The 15029-nt window shown below is 57.1% G+C and overlaps 1 protein-coding gene across 4 annotated transcripts; it reads left to right on the top strand.

The window, feature by feature from the left end:
• The first annotated feature begins 153 nt into the window (after positions 1-153).
• Positions 154-13579, top strand: AK1 (adenylate kinase 1). Of its 4 annotated transcripts, none has more exons than XM_082695723.1 (8): positions 154-478; positions 7715-7806; positions 7962-8002; positions 9554-9589; positions 9727-9890; positions 10624-10740; positions 12899-13090; positions 13341-13579. In XM_082695723.1, the coding sequence occupies exons 3-8, from the start codon at positions 7996-7998 to the stop codon at positions 13407-13409; spliced, it is 585 nt and encodes a 194-aa protein (XP_082551849.1). In that variant the 5' UTR covers positions 154-478; positions 7715-7806; positions 7962-7995; the 3' UTR covers positions 13410-13579. The 4 variants fall into 4 exon arrangements, with proteins under 4 accessions (XP_082551849.1, XP_082551848.1, XP_082551850.1 ...); XM_082695722.1 differs by lacking the exon at positions 154-478 and adding an exon at positions 4892-5120; XM_082695724.1 differs by lacking the exon at positions 154-478 and adding an exon at positions 5003-5120 and having other exon boundaries at positions 7715-7820.
• The last annotated feature ends 1450 nt before the right edge of the window (positions 13580-15029 follow it).

Below are 15029 nucleotides of genomic sequence, written 5' to 3'. Positions count from 1 at the left end.
GGGTCTGTGACCCTGGCCGATTACAACCTGTTCAGGCAGATAAGATGCCCTTGGGAGCGGAGGCCTGACAAAGGGCCCTGTGTGAGATGAGGGCGGGCTGCGGGGGACCGTGGGGGAAGAGCTCTCCCCGGGCACAGGGCCAGCTTGGAGGGTGGGCCACAGAGCTGCGAGGTGAGAGGGGCACACTGCGTTTGTCTCTTGCTCAACTATAGGTTCATGCGCTAGGCAGCCCCAAGCCATGCGCTGCCCTGAGTGCAACTGGCGAGGGAGGGACTGTGGGGTGGGGAGAAGGGCCTGAACAAAAGCCTGGAGAGGGGGGACCCCACTCAAGTCAGCAGTGAGCCCACAGAAGGAGGGAGCAGTGGGAGAGGAGACTGCTTGGGGCCAGACGGGAGAAGGCCCTGAGTATCAGCACAAGATAGGCTAAGTCACAGCCCTTGGCCAGCAGCAGGATGGACAGGAGGCCAGGGCTCACCAGGTACAGTAATGGTGGTGGTGGTTGGCCTGTCAGAGGGACAGGGACTCTTGCAAAGTCCTTACACGGGGTGGGGGGAGGGCTAAGACCTTGCATAGGAATGGAGAGCTGGCAGTATGGCCCACTTCAGTCCCACGTAAAGGCTTCTGGGAATCTGGGTGCAGGCAGAGGTTTCACGGTAGTTTCTCTCCCAGAACACTGTGGCCCTTTGGTCTGCTCATTGGTGGGCATGAAGGAAGGTGCCAAAGGTGGGCATTAAGAGGGGGGTTGGTGGAGCGCCTGGGTGGCTCACTCGGTTACAGGTTACGGTCTGCCTTCGGCTCAGGTCATGGTCCCAGGGTCCTGGGATAGAGACCTGCGTAGGGCTCTCTGCTCAGCAGGAAGTCTGCTTCTCCCCTCCCCTCTCTCTCTGCCTGCTACTCCCCCTGCTTGTGCTCTCTCTATGTTAAATAAATGAATAAAATCTTAAAAAAAAAAAAAAAGAGGGGGGTTGGTTGCTGGGGTGGGACAGTTCAATTTAGCACCAGAAGGGAGGAATGGGGAGGAGGCATGGGGTCCTCCACACCACAAACTCTGCCTCAGATAGGACCCAGCAGAGACTGGTCCACTCACTGCCAAAACTAACTTCCTAAAGCAACCTCACTATGTTCCTCTTTCCTCTGAAATCTTTACTGGCTCCCCAGTGTGGCCAGAACCAAACCTACCTCTTCCTTTCAGGTTTGGAGCCCCCCATATCCCTGTGTATCCCTTTCCCAGTTACCTCTCTGAGGCTCCTACCCCTCACCCCTTCCTTGGGTTGGGGGCATCTCCCAGCAGCTGCAGACCTGACTCGTGCTTCCTAAAGTAGCCTCCAGCTGCTTCCTGCAGGGCTCAACTCCGCACCCACAGGGGGCAGCTGGGCTGTGGGTGGTTCCAGCTGCGAGCCTCAGAGTGACGCTGCCTCCCGGTCGGTCTCTCCCCAGCTGGCTTGTCTTCAAGCCTTGGGATTCTTTTCTTTCACCAAAATATATTTTAAATATTTAAAAAACTGGTTTCAGGCACCTGGGTGGCTCAGTCGGTTAAACCTCTGACCTCAGCTCAGGTCATGATCCCAGAGTCCTGGGATCGAGCCCTGCATCAGGCTCTCTGCTCAGCGGGGAGTCTGCTTGTCCCTCTGCAACTCACTTCTCTCTCTCTCGCAAATGAATAAATAAAACCTTTAAAAATAAAAATAAAAATAATAAGGTTTCAGTTCATATGTTTTTAGGGTTTTTAAAGATTTATTTGCGGGGCGTCTGGGTGGCTCAGTGGGTTAGCGCCTCTGTCTTCGGCTCAGGTCGTGGTCCTAGGGTCCTGGGATCCAGCCCCGCATCGGGCTCTCTGCTCAGCTGGGAACCTGCTTCCCCCTCTCTTTGTCTGCCTGCCTCTCTGCCTACTTGTGATCTCTGTCAAATAAATAAATATTAAAAAAAAAAAAAGATTTATTTGAGCACAAGCAGGGTGAGGGGCAGAGGGAGAGGGAGAAGAAAACTCCCCGCTGTGCTGGGAGCCCAGAGCAAGGCTCCATCCCAGGACCCTGAGCCAAAGGCAGACACCTAACCGACTCAGCCACCTGGGTGTCCCAGGTATTTTTTTTTTCATGTTATAAAGTAACATAAACCATTCAAATGATACAAGATAGAAGGTATCGCGGGTCCTAGTCCCTGTTAATAGTCTAGAGATAATCTTCCCCCTCTCCCTTCTCTCCACTTCTTCCTCCCTCTCTTCCTCCCTGCCTCCTTTTTTCAGGTTATAGCCAGGGGAAAAAACCCTGACACTTTATTTTATTTATTTTTTTAAAAGATTTTATTTATTTATTTGACAGACAGAGATCACATGTAGGCAGAGAGGCAGGCAGAGAGAAAGGAGTAAGCAGGCTCCCCAATGAGCAGAGAGCCCGATGCGGGGCTCGATCCCAGGACCCTGAGATCATGACCTGAGCCGAAGGCAGAGGCTTTAACCCACTGAGCCACCCAGGTGCCCCACCCTGACACTTTAATATCCCAGCATTGGTGGAAAATCCACAGGTCATACACAAATAAAATAAAACAAGTTCTCACAGAAATTTGGATGGCTGGAAAGCTCATTGAACTTCCAAATTGCTCAAATAGAATTATAAAAAAGCAAAATTGTGTTTTTCACAGAGACCTCAACATGGCTGAGACAAGAATGCAGAATAAAATAGATATTTAAAATTGTTTTTATTTTCTATTTGTTAAGGTTTTAAAATTTCTTATTGTGGCAAAAACCACATAAAATTCACTACTTACTCGTTTTTAAGTGTACAGTTTGGGAGTGTTAAGTACACTTACCTTGTTGTAAAACATCTCCAGAACTTTCTCATCTCATGTGTCTGAAAGTTTAAATCTATTAAACAGCAACTTTGAGTTTCCCCTTCCCCACCCAGCTCCTGGTTGCCATTCTTTCTGTTTCTATGAATTTGAGCATTCTAGCATCATACAATATTTACCTTTTTGTGACCGGCTTATTTCACTTAGCCTCATGTCCTCAAGGTACATCTGTGTTAAAATTGTTTTATGTATAAAGTAATAGGTGCTTGTTTTATTTTTAGAAAGAAAGCCAGCCAGCCGGCCTCTGAGTAAGAAGTGAAAGTCCCAGTTCCTTGAAGGGGTCATGTACATACCCCCACCCCCTCTATTCTGCTTCATTTCATTGTCTTAAAGATAAAATCGGTTTGATTATAAGACAACACGATTTCAGAGATGTTAAAAAAAAAAAAAACCCAAACTCATAGGAATAGATTTTATACACACATGCCCCTGAATGTTTAGAATTATTTTCACTGGGCTCTTTGCCTAGTTCTCTTGCTTGGGCAGCCAGCTGCACAGACCTCTGGTTTCCTTTCTCTTATGAACAAAAACTGCAGTCTTACCTCCCCCCAGCCTGGCTGTACGACCATCCCTCCTATCAGTCATGCCCCACTGGCACTGGAGAACCATCTGCACACATTTTGTGCCCATGCAAAATGGGGGTCTGAGAGCTGTAATTCTGGAAGCACAAATTCGGGGAGCAACCCCAATCGTGTCCCATTGAGGAGTAAAAGCCAGGGGTCTTCATTAGCAAATTGCGGAAGTATTGGGAAGACCACACAAATTGTTTCCCAAACATCGTGATTGGAAGAGAGAATGACAGTTTACGATGTGTCAGGTTTCTAGTACATTATGGCAATTACCAGGAAAATATCCAATTTTTATCCAGAATGGGAGTTCAGGGGCACCTGGGGGTCTCAGTGGGAGAAGCGTCTGCCTTTGGCTCAGGTCATGATGCCTGATCCCTGCTTGGCGGGGGCCTGTTTCTCCCTCTCCTGCTTCCCCTGGTTTTGCTTGCTCTCTCTCTGTCAAATAAATAAAATCTGTAGAAAAAAAAAAAAAAGAGTGGGGGTACAGCAGCTCTGTGTTCCATCATATGCCCCTGTCCAGTTCAATAGTTGAGAGGTCCCTGTGTCAAAAATTAGATGAAGTTTTTGTTCCCCAACAAGATTTCACGGTCAGAGGTTCTACGCAGGTTCAGGCTGGGGATGTCCATTTAACAGGTGTGACCCTCACTTTCACAGTGAGTGCTCATTCATGGGAGCTGTTCTGTTCTTCAGGATTGTCACCCCCCGCCCCCCATTCTGGGTACCCACATCCTATTCAGCATTCAGAACATCCCACATCGGGGCGCCTGGGTGGCTCAGTGGGTTAAGGCCTCTGCCTTCAGCTCAGGTCATGATCCCGGGGTCCTGAGATTGAGCCCCGCATCGAGCCCGGCATCGGGCTCTCTGCTTAGCGGGGAGCCTACTTCCACCTCTCTGCCTGCCTCTCCGCCTACTTGTGATCTCTGTCTGTCAAATGAATAAATAAAATCTTAAAAAAAATAAATTAATTAATTAAAAAAAAAAAAAAAAAAAGAACATCCCACAACCTTGGGCTCATCTCCTGGGGGCTGCCTGGCAGTTTAACAGAGGCAGAGCTGATTTTTTAAAAATCTTCTGCACAACCACTAGCCGGGAAAGGGGTACCTGGATGGTCTTCAGAGTCCTGAGACACTTTCAGTCCCAGAGGCGTTCTGGGGCTCCTTCTAACAGGAGAGGAGGAGTTCCGCGTGGGTCTCGGCCCAGGGGACCCTCATGACCTGAGGAGGGGTCGGGGGACTGGTCTGGCAAAGCCCCCAGAATCCACCCGCCGGGGTCTGGCCTCTCTGGTCTGCCAGCAATTTGCCGGGGGATTTTGTGCTAAGGGCCTCTTCGCTCTGGGTCTCAGTTTCCCCAGCTGTCAGAGGGGAAACGCGGTCTGTCCCCCTGCTGTGATGCGGGCACGCGGGAGATCAGGCAAGGCCCGAGAAAACCCGGCAGGGCAGGCCCAGCCACCTGGGGATGCACGGCCCGGGGTGGGGGCGGGGAGCGGCGGCCTTGCTCTGGCTTCCCATCGGGGCTCACCCGGTTCAGGTCCCCCTCCCTCCCGGTCTGCTCTCCCTCCCTCCTTCCCTCTCTCCCTGCCCTCGCGGAGCGCCGGCTCCCGGCATGCTGCGCGCTGCTGACAGCCTTATAAATAGTCGCCTTTGCGGGCGGCCGGCGAGGACGGGCAGGGCACCACTGGCCCCGGCGCCCGCCGCACCCCTCCCCCAGGTCAGTGTGTGCCCGCGTGCATGTCCGGGCGCGGGGGGCGCCTCTGCGGGGGATGGGGGAGCGGCGCGCGCCTGGGGCCGCGGGTCTGTGTGTGTTGGGGCATCCTTAGGGTTTGTGCGGCTGTGTGTTTGTATGGGTGGTTGTGATCGTGTGGATCCGCCTGTCTGTTCTTCCCAGGCTCTGCTCCGGCTAATTTTTGCCACCCTGTGCGTGCCCGAGTCCAGGGATGTGTGTTGCAGCCCCTCCTAGCGTCCTAGACAGTCACCCTTTTGTCCAGGCTGGCACTCCTGGCGCTGGGGCTCCAGGTCCCTGCCCTTGGCACGTCCCAGCTGGGGCCCAGGGAAGGGGGCTGTGGCCTGACGCCCTGCCTGGAGGAACTGGTGGGGGCCACCTATGAGATTGGAGGAGCTATCCTGCCATGTCATTTTGAGTGCTGGGGGGACAGGAAGCCCCCTGGTTGTTTGGCCCCCCTGGCCCAGCCTCCTGAAAGGAAAGGGGCTCTCAGGGAGCCCCGGGGCCAACACTTGGGACTTTTTTCTGAGCACTGCTCAGACATCCACTCAGGACTCTCCAGCCTCAGCAGGACAGGGCCTGGAGAGGGGCCCAGAGAGGGGACACCAGCTGCAGGCCCAGAGAGGGGCCACCAGCAGCCCAAGGTCACACAGCTGAGTGATGAACCCTTAAGTGATTGTTGCTCTGGGCCTCAGTTCCCCAGGCCCCTGGGCAGACCCCCCGGTCACAAGAGGAGTTGCTGCAGCCTGGACCCAGGGGCCTTATAAGGCCTGGGTGCTGAGCTGGTAACCCAACTCCGTCCTGGACCCCTGGCCTCCGTGAGGCCTCCTCACGACCCAAGTTATTTTGGACCAAGGAAGTGGCAGGTGCCAGCAGGACAGAGGGACTTAGGTTACTGGGAGGAGGCAGGGCAAGGTGGGTGGGAGGCCACTCCGCAGGATGTCACCTCAGGCTCTCCCTGCCCGGGGACCCTCCTCCTCCCTAACCAGCTGCTTGGGGCACTGGCGGCTCCTACCCTTCCTTGAGCACACTCAGCAGGAAAGAGGCTATAACTCATGCCCCATGAGCAGCGGGACAGTCAGCAAAGCTGCTTAGAGACCCACTGGGTGCCAGGCCTAAATCAACAGAAGATGCAGCCCAAGGTTGACCCCAGTGGAGCTCTGGAGTAAGTCTCTTGTCCTCTCCAAGCCTCAGAACCCTACCAAGATGGCCGTGAGCATGGCACGAGGCCCCCAGCCCTGTGCTCAGCCAGAGGCCAGGCCAAGTGCAGTGGGACACACAGGCTGGGGGTACAACAGAGGGGTCCAGTACCGTGTGGTGTGTACGACGCTGGGGGCGTTGGAAGGAGGCGCCTGCCAGTGTGGGAGGGAGGGCAGAGTCCAGGAAGACTTCCTGAAGGAGGTGACGCCTGAACCAAGTCCTAGCCAGCAGCACCTGGGGAAAGGCATCCAGGCATCAGGTGCAACAACAGAAGCCAGGGCCCGCAGGTGGGACACGGTCATGGTGGGTGAGGAGGCTCCAAGCAGTTCAAGTGATGGCTGTTAAGGCTGCAGAGGGGGGAAGGGGCCAGGCTGTTGGACTCTGTCATCCATGTTAGGGGCTCAGGCTTTATCTTGGGAGCTAAGGGGCCACGTGTGGAAGGGTTTTTAAGCAGGTGAGTGATGTGGTCTGATGCTTATTAGAGAGAATCCTGCGGATTGCCTGGTGGGATATGGAGTTTGGGAGACCCATGGGAGGCTGGGGCAGTGGCCAGGTGCCCTGCTTGCAACAAGGAAGTGGTGGTGAGCCCACAGGCTGGAGAGACAGTCAGGATGTGTGTGTGCAGGGGGGAAGTGGGGTGTGGGAGAAGGGTGTTCACAGAGACTGGGGTCTCTGGCTGGGCAACAGGGTGTGGAACTGGGGGCATGGGAAGTTCTATGGGGATTCCAGGCCCCTCTAGGGATTGTAGACTTATGGGGCTGAGGAGGGAGGCTGGAGGTGGCTGGGGAGAGACAGGGGTCCTGGGGACCTGAAGCCAGCATCGTGAGGGTAGAGTGAGGGGCCTGGGGTTGGGGGCATGCCAGGCAGGGTGAATGCCACCCGAGGGCTGGGCATCAAGAGTCAAGGCAAGAGTGCCTGGGATGGTCCCTGGTGGCTTTGGGGAGGGCAGGTGGGTGTGGAGGTGACCATTCTAGGTGGAAGGAGAGGTTGAAGCAGAGTAGGGTTCCCGGGAGGAGGTGGGGTTCACTCACATCTGAAGGGAGTGGTAGAGCGAGATCCTCAAGTGGATGAGGGGACAGGGGTCATGTCAAGGGGTGAGAGGCTGGGGACCCTCCCCGTGTGAAAACTGTACAGCGTCATGTCCCTTGAGTAGCTCCTGCAGCTTCCTGCCCCTCAGGCCTCTGTGTCCCTTGGAGCATCCTTGTCCCAACCCCCTCCTGGCTGAGGACGAAGCTCAAGTCCCTCTTCCCGCCTCCAGCCTCCATGGAACTTTCCTCCCAGCCCTGGGGAGCGTCTCCAAGGTGCTGGGCAGACGCCTGTTTTCTGGGACTTGTAAGGGGAGCAGCTCAGCCATTGCTGACGCCACTGTTTCTGTCCCTCAGGATTGTCCTCGCCACCTGGCTCCTCCGGCGGGAAGAGGTGGACAGGAGGGCATTGCTGCCCTTTTGTAACAGCGGAAGTACACCGAGGAAAGGTGACTCTCCCAAGGTCACTCAACCTTCGGGGCCCTCCCTGCCCTGTACCCTTGGGAGCCTCAGGGCCTGGCACATACCGCGTGGCTGGGCAGAAGCGGGGGCAGGGGGCAGGGAAGGCCCCCTCACCTGCCCCACTTGTGCCCTTGTCTTGCAGGGTGTGCTAACTCGGCTCCCAGGACCTCAGCAGGATGGAAGGTACCAAGGCTTTTCTTTGCTGTTCGCTGCCTGGGCCTCAGTGTGCCCGTCTCTTAAGGGGTTGCACTTTCAGGAGACCTTCTGGGAAGGGCTGGAGGAGGGGCTGCCAGAGGGGCCTGTCTGGGAGCCTCCAGCACCCTCCTCGGGTGTCTCACGGGATCTGCCAGCTCCACAAATAATTTTAGAAGCGAGGAGGCCTCCTTGAGGCTCCTGAAGGCCCCAGAACTCACCTCCTACGCTGGTATTTATAGAGCTGAATCCCTGCCTCTTTCTAGAAAGGGTGGGTGCTGGCAAGGGGAGGCTAGCCCTGGGGAGAGGCCCCAAGTGTGTAAATGCCAAGCCTAACGAGGATGAGGCAAGGTCCAACCCCTCTGTGGGACTCAGTTTCTCTGTGGTCCAGAGGGGGGTGGGTCTTGAGGTTAGCTTGGGCCCTCCTGGCCTGCTTTGGGCCCGGACCTGGAGGGAGGCGTGTGGTCAGCAGAGAGCCTGGCTGGCCCGCCTCCTGGAAGTATCACCGCCCAGTCCTTGGCCTTGTGCCTCTGTCTGGGCCGCTCTTAAAGGAGCCTGCAGCTGCTCTCTGAGCCGGCAGTCGCCCTTCTACCGCTTGGGCTCCCAAAACCAGCAGCCCCTGGGCTGTGGGCTCCCCCACCTCCACGTCGTACGAGACACTGGGCAGGCCGTGGATGGGAGCCCGCAGGAGAAGCTGTTCCTCTGACAGCTCCTGTAGGCCTCCAGCCTCAGGGCCACAGGGCCCCTGGGAGCTGCCAAGCCTTGCTCAGTGGGGAGGAACAGAGAGCCGGAGAGAAGTGGGGACTCCTCTAAGGTGACACCAGGAGGGCCTACTTCCCTGAGAAGAGGGGAAGGCTGGGTAGCCTGGGAAGAGGGCCCGGGTTCCAGTTGTAGGTTTGGCATCCTCAGAGCAGGCCCCTGCCTCCCTCGGCCTCAGTTTCCCTTGCGCGGTGAGGCTGTGGTCTTGCTGAGTTCTGAGGGCGGGCAAGGCCGAGGCTGGAGCAGGAGTTCGCCTCTCTCTCTGGGCGAGGGCTCTCCGTGCCCACCGCAGCCCTTTTCCCTGGCAACTGTCTCCAGGGCAACATATGTTGTGGTTGCCAACTCTGTACTCGTACTGCCCAGGGAAGGCGGGCGATGGGCAGGCCCCGGGGGCTGGGAGAGGAGGGGTAGGGGACGCGAGAGAACGGGACCATGGGGGCCTGCTGCTCGGGAACCCGCCACACCACGGAAGACTCAAAGGCCAAAGGTGACCCGCTGCTGCCCAGCGGCCACCCACCCCCTGCCGGGGGAGGGTCTGTGAGGGTTGGCATCCGAGCCCCCTTAGAGTTGTCCTCCACCTGGGCCGAGTCTGGCGTCCCCAGGCCTTTGCCTGGAACAGCCTCTCCGCCCTGACCGCTGAGCTGGACTCAGCCTATCTCTGGTTGCTCCGGCAGGAGCCTGAGCTGGGTCTCCCGCTGTGAGGCCCGGCTGGGGGCTGCAGAGGGGGCTTCAGGTCTTTGTCAAGCGAGTCCCTGAACTCTGCCCCCCTTTTCTGTCCTCCAGAGAAGCTGAAGAAAACCAAGATCATCTTTGTGGTTGGTGAGTCCGAGGCAGGCGGGCCGGGCAGCCAGCAGGGAGGCTCTCCACAGGCGCGGCTGGGGCTGCCCCCGGGGCTCTGCCCTCCTCAGCAGGCCGGCGGTGGCTCACGGGGTTTCTGAATGGGTGGGCGCTTGCAGGAGGGCCCGGCTCGGGGAAGGGCACCCAGTGTGAGAAGATTGTCCAGAAGTACGGCTACACCCACCTCTCCACCGGGGACCTCCTGCGGGCCGAGGTTGGCTCTGGCTCGGCCAGGGGCAAGATGCTGTCAGAGATCATGGAGAAGGGGCAGCTGGTGCCGCTGGTGAGTGGACCTGGTGGGATGGGAGATAGTGGTGGCCCCAAGGGGGCTCCCCCACCAGCAAACCCATGATGCCCTGCAAGGGCTGCCTTGAACCTCCCTGGCTCCAAATACCCCTGGCTCTGGTCCCCATTTCCCTGGGCAGGGAATTCCTTCTAGAAGCTCCTGGAGCTTCTAGGACCCCTGCCCCTGCTGATCCCTTCAGCCTCACACCACGCACTCAACTCCCCCACCCCCCGCCTGCCACCACCCCTGCAGTTACCTTCCAGCTGTTCTGGCCTTTCGGTCCTGTCAATCTCATCAGATTCTTCCTGCCTGGAATGTTCTTTCCTCCTCAGCTCAGACCTCCCTGGCTCCACAGATCTGAGCTCAGATCCCCCCTCCCCACCATTTTATAGCTCCAGAAGGCCTCCTTCTTGGCCCATTCAACCTGTCGTGCTTGGAAATTGCTAAATTAACCTCACGGCACGTGAGCTGCTTGAGGAAGGTCTGCTTTGTTCCCAGTGGTGTCCTCGGGGCCCTGGACTGGAGCTGGCTGGGAGGAGGGTCTGAGTCAGTCTTACTGAATGAATGGATAGATGGATGAAGGGCTTCATCAACCCGGTCAAGTCTTCACATTCAAAGGAGGCTTCCTGGAGAGGGAGGCTTGTTTAGAACACCTTTATTAGGGCAGAGGCCTGGAAGAAGGAGTGCAGAGAGGAGCTCACAACCCCTCCATCTTTGCCTGTGCCCCCAGGAGACAGTATTGGACATGCTTCGAGATGCCATGGTGGCCAAGGTAGATACCTCCAAAGGCTTCCTGATCGATGGCTATCCTCGGGAGGTACAGCAGGGAGAGGAATTTGAGCGGAGGGTAAGGTACAACCCGCTGGGTGCATATGGGGGCTGGGGTGTGGGGTGGCCAGGCAGAGGCTGCTGTGATGGCCAGAGTTTTGGGCAGAGAGAAAGAGACTGATTGTGGGTTGGGGTGGGGGAGGGGTAAGGAGGAACACTGGGGAAGAGTTTGCAGAAGTCTTCCTAGAAGTCTAAAAGAAAAGTCTAGAAGGAGACAAAGCACAGGCTGGGGAGCTCACAAACCTGGGCTCAGGTTCTAGCTCAACAGACCTTGGACCAATCATTCTGCCTCCTTGAACCTCATCAGTGTCCTCATTTGCAAAATGGGGGGGGGGCACCGTTGGCAGCTTAAGGAGCAGAATGCGATTAGAGAGAATGTAGCCTTCCAAAGTGGAGCTTGGCACCTTGAAACCTGTAGTCAAAGGGAGCAGGACGGACAGGACTGGAAGGGTCAGGTTGGTGTGGGGAGAACAGAATCTAGGGGGCATGGCAACCAGGATTGATGTGGCAGAGGGGGTTCAGGCCTAGCTGGAGGCCTCGAGGCCGGGGAGTCCAGTCTCCTTCCACGGGCCACGGGGAGTCTGGCTGGAAAAAGTAGACCTCAAGATGCTGGCTCCTAGCTGCCTGAAACAGACGCCCAGCAGGAAGGCCAGGCAGGGGGCAGCTCTCCCAGACACGCGCACGTAGGCATACAAGCACATGTATATGTCCACACATACAAAGCACACACATGTGCATACACATCTGGCAATGCACATATACACACTCATGCAATGCACATATACACACTCATGCAATGCATGCCTGTGGACATCACACACTTATACACAGGGATGTGCACGTGTGAACACACACACACACACACACACACACACACACAGCTCCGATCCTCTGGGGTCACAGGTCGTACTAGGGAAACAGGGCTGCAGGGAGGAGGGGCACAGCAAGGGGTAGGGCTCTTCTTGGCAGAGGAACTCCTTCCCAACCTCGTGGGGAGGACCAGGCATCCCAAGGGGCTGGGGTGGAACCAGACCCCCCAACACTCACTTCCCAAGCCTGTGAGGCTGGGGCTGTCGTTGGGCTCCCGTAGCTTTGAGCCTCATCCAGAGGTAGGATATTCCATGTTCCAACCTTGAAGTGCCTGCAGGACCTCAAGAAAGCTTCTACCCTGCTCTGGGCCTCAGTTTCTCTGTCTTTGAAACAGAAGTGGTCTGGGCCATGGACACTGTGGTCAGGTGCTCGGCAGCCTCAAAGCACGTACTGTCATGACCCACACGTACCAGCTGTGTGACATCGCCTCCAACCCTCAGGGCCACATCTGGAAAATGAGATTATTAAAAGTCTCCTTCCCTCCTGAGGCTGTTGTGGGCTCCACGGAGGGCAGTGGACCCAGCACAGGGCCCAGACCCGCCATGGCCTCCAGGGGCCCAGGCATCTGGTCTTCTCAGATCTGGACACCAGGGGGCATCAGGGCCTTGTGGAAGGAGGACAGGTCAGCCTTGTTCCTTATCGCCCTTTGCGGTGGAGGAAACCTTCATTCCAATGACATGGACAGTGTTCAGAACCACCCGCCCCCACGCCGGGCTCAGGAGCCCGCCATCCCACCTTGTCAGGTTCTGGTCCAGCCCCGCTGTGTCAGACAGGTGTCTCCTAGCCTGGCTGGGGAGAGGGACAGCGAGTAAATAACCAGAGACCTCCTGACATATTCTGGGCGAAGATAAGGAGAAGGCACTGAAGAGGGTGTTGGAGGTCGCTGGGGATGGCGCTGGGGGTGGCCTCTGGGAAGACTGCCCCAGAGGAATGAGATTTGTGTTCGAATCCGAAGGCCAGCACTTGGTATTGAGGGTAAGGATAAGGGTTCCTGGCATGAGCAAAGGCCTGGCATGGGAGGAGGCTGACGAGAGCCCAGACTACAGTCAGGGTGGCCGAAGGAAGGAGAGCGAAGGAGTAGGAAACACGAGAGGAGGAGGGCGGGAGGCCCTCTTCTGAGGGCACGGGGGAGCCAGGGGAGACGTGGGGAGCAGGGGAGCGGCTTCTGGAAGGTCCCTCGGGCTGCCTTGGGGAAGGGCTTGGAGGTCTGAGTGGGTCTCAGGTGGGGCTTCTGACTGGGGAGGAGGGGAAGGCGGTGGCCCCCGTGGGGCAGGAATGGGGCTCCTATGAGTGCCCTCCGCCCACAGATCGGACAGCCCACGCTGCTGCTGTATGTGGACGCAGGCCCTGAGACCATGACCCAGCGGCTCCTGAAGCGCGGAGAGACCAGCGGGCGAGTGGATGATAACGAGGAGACCATCAAGAAGCGGCTAGAGACCTACTACAAGGCCACAGAGCCTGTCATCGCCTTTTATGAGAAACGCGGTATCGTACGCAAGGTGCGCCCCCTGCAGGCCGTGGGTCGCCCTAGGAAACTGGGGTTTTTGCCAGGGGTGGCCAAAATTCCAGTGACCTTAGGTCAGCCCTCCTCTCCAGGCCTTGGTTTCCCCACGGGCTCGGTGATTGGCTGTGGTCCCTGTGGCTGGGCTTAGAGAGCAAGGCCAGGTCTCTGGAGAAGTGAGCCCGTGTCTCCGCGGGGCCCAGCCGGCCCTCCCCATCATCTCCGCCCTTCCGGCCGTGTCCCCACAGGTCAATGCCGAGGGCTCCGTGGACAGTGTCTTCTCCCAAGTCTGCACCCACCTGGACGCCCTCAAGTAGCAGCCCTGGAGCCCCTTCCCCGGCCGAGCCCTGCCCCACCCCTGTCCTGACTGAGGCTGTCCCCAGCTGGAGCTCAGCGCCTCCACCCTGCCCGGCTGGACTGCAGACAGAGGAAGCCACTTTATCCTGTTTTCGTGGACAGCCAACCACTAAAGGAATTTCCAAGGACATTCGGTTTTATTCCTTTTTCTTTGCTTTCACTGGAGTTGATCCACGTGCTATGGCCTCTCCTAGCCCCTCACCCTCCCAGTCCTCCTCGGGCCCCTCAGCCCACCTTGGCCAGCTGCCTTTCCCTAGCACCACAGGAAGACCCAGGGCCCTTCCTCACCCAGGCCATGCCGGGCCTGGGGCTCCAGGGTGACTGAGGCAGGATGCTTGTTCTTGGGGACTAATGGTCAGGCACAGCCGAGCCCCAACCTGGGTTCCTCCCAATCCTCGCTGGGCAGCCTTGGCCCTGAACCCTCATCGCTCTGAGCATGTTTTCTGTGCTTCATGCCACTGGGACCTGTGTGCAGCAAGGTCATGGGCTGGGTTGGCGGCGGAGGGGTGGGGCTTCCTGGGCAATGGGAGGGCACATATGAGCTCTCTGGGTGGGCAAAGAGTTGGCTTCTGGGTACAAGAAACTCTGAGGGTCTGGCAAGGGCATCGAGATTGGTCAGCACTCCCTCCCTGAGGAGGGGAGATGTGGAAGACCTCCCACCATACGTCCCTGGACAGGTCACCAGCTGCCTTGTCTGAGCCCATTCCAAATCTGAGTCAGGGTCTATGCCCCCTGCAGCCCCCACTCCTCAATGTGAGGACGAGAACATGCTGAACGGGGGTGTGAGGCCAGCAGTCACTGTGGCCGTGGGAGCAGCCTTGGACATGAGCAGGGCTGGGGTGCTTTGGGGATCCCCAGGATCCCCGGGGGAGAACCATCTTGCCTTTCCCGTTCTTCCACTGTGACCTCATCACCACAAAAGGCTCAACTTGGTGCTCACGTGTCCTTAACACCTGTCCCAGCCCCAGCTGACTCCCTTTAGAGCCAGGAGGACCTTCGGCAGCCACACCTGGCTGGAACAAGACCCCACGAGGGGCTGATTGTGCCCAAGCTATGACCCCCTTCATTTACAGCAAGTGTGGCTGGTTTTCCATCTACATTAGTTACTAAGTTTCCTTTAAAATAAACATATTTAAGTTATAAAAGTGAGTCTATTGAAAGAAGAACACAGAACAAGTAAGTGAGAGCACAGGGGAGATAGGAGAAGGCAGGCATCGTGGGGGAATAAGCCTTGCGGGCTGGGTGGGTGCACGGGTAAGGCCTCTGCCCCTGGTCTCTGTTCCCCAGGCCAGCTGGGGTGTGCTGGGGAGTCTCAATGGCTCTGTGACCTTCCACCTCTGGGTCTCTGTGTCACCTCTGTCCAAGCGGTCTAACGCGCGCGTGCACACACACACACACACACACACACACACACACACACACACCTTCCAGCTCGGGGTTGTCCAGACCAGCGTGAGGACAAGCAGGGAAGACACGCCAAAGACCATAGAGTGGGAGAAATCACCTGACAAGAGTATCTTCATAATCCTTATTTTTTTTTCAATTATAGCATCATCATTTCAGGTGTGTCCCAGTTTAAC

This window comes from Mustela nivalis (genome assembly GCF_964662115.1).
Source record: "Mustela nivalis genome assembly, chromosome: 13".
NCBI classification, from domain to species: Eukaryota; Metazoa; Chordata; class Mammalia; order Carnivora; family Mustelidae; genus Mustela; species Mustela nivalis.
The sequence above is the reverse complement of the archived record's forward strand: the minus strand, read 5'-3'. Positions and strand labels throughout refer to the sequence as shown.

What these genes read in the sequence shown, in the direction of transcription:
- AK1 (XM_082695721.1), top strand. Translation starts at nt 9,203, where the DNA reads ATGGGGGCCTGCTGCTCGGGAACCCGCCACACCACGGAAGACTCAAAG. An exon ending in AGGGGCAGCTGGTGCCGCTG is followed by an intron (nt 9,891 to 10,623) that starts GTGAGTGGACCT and finishes CTGTGCCCCCAG; the next exon opens with GAGACAGTATTGGACATGCT. An exon ending in AACGCGGTATCGTACGCAAG is followed by an intron (nt 13,091 to 13,340) that starts GTGCGCCCCCTG and finishes GTGTCCCCACAG; the next exon opens with GTCAATGCCGAGGGCTCCGT.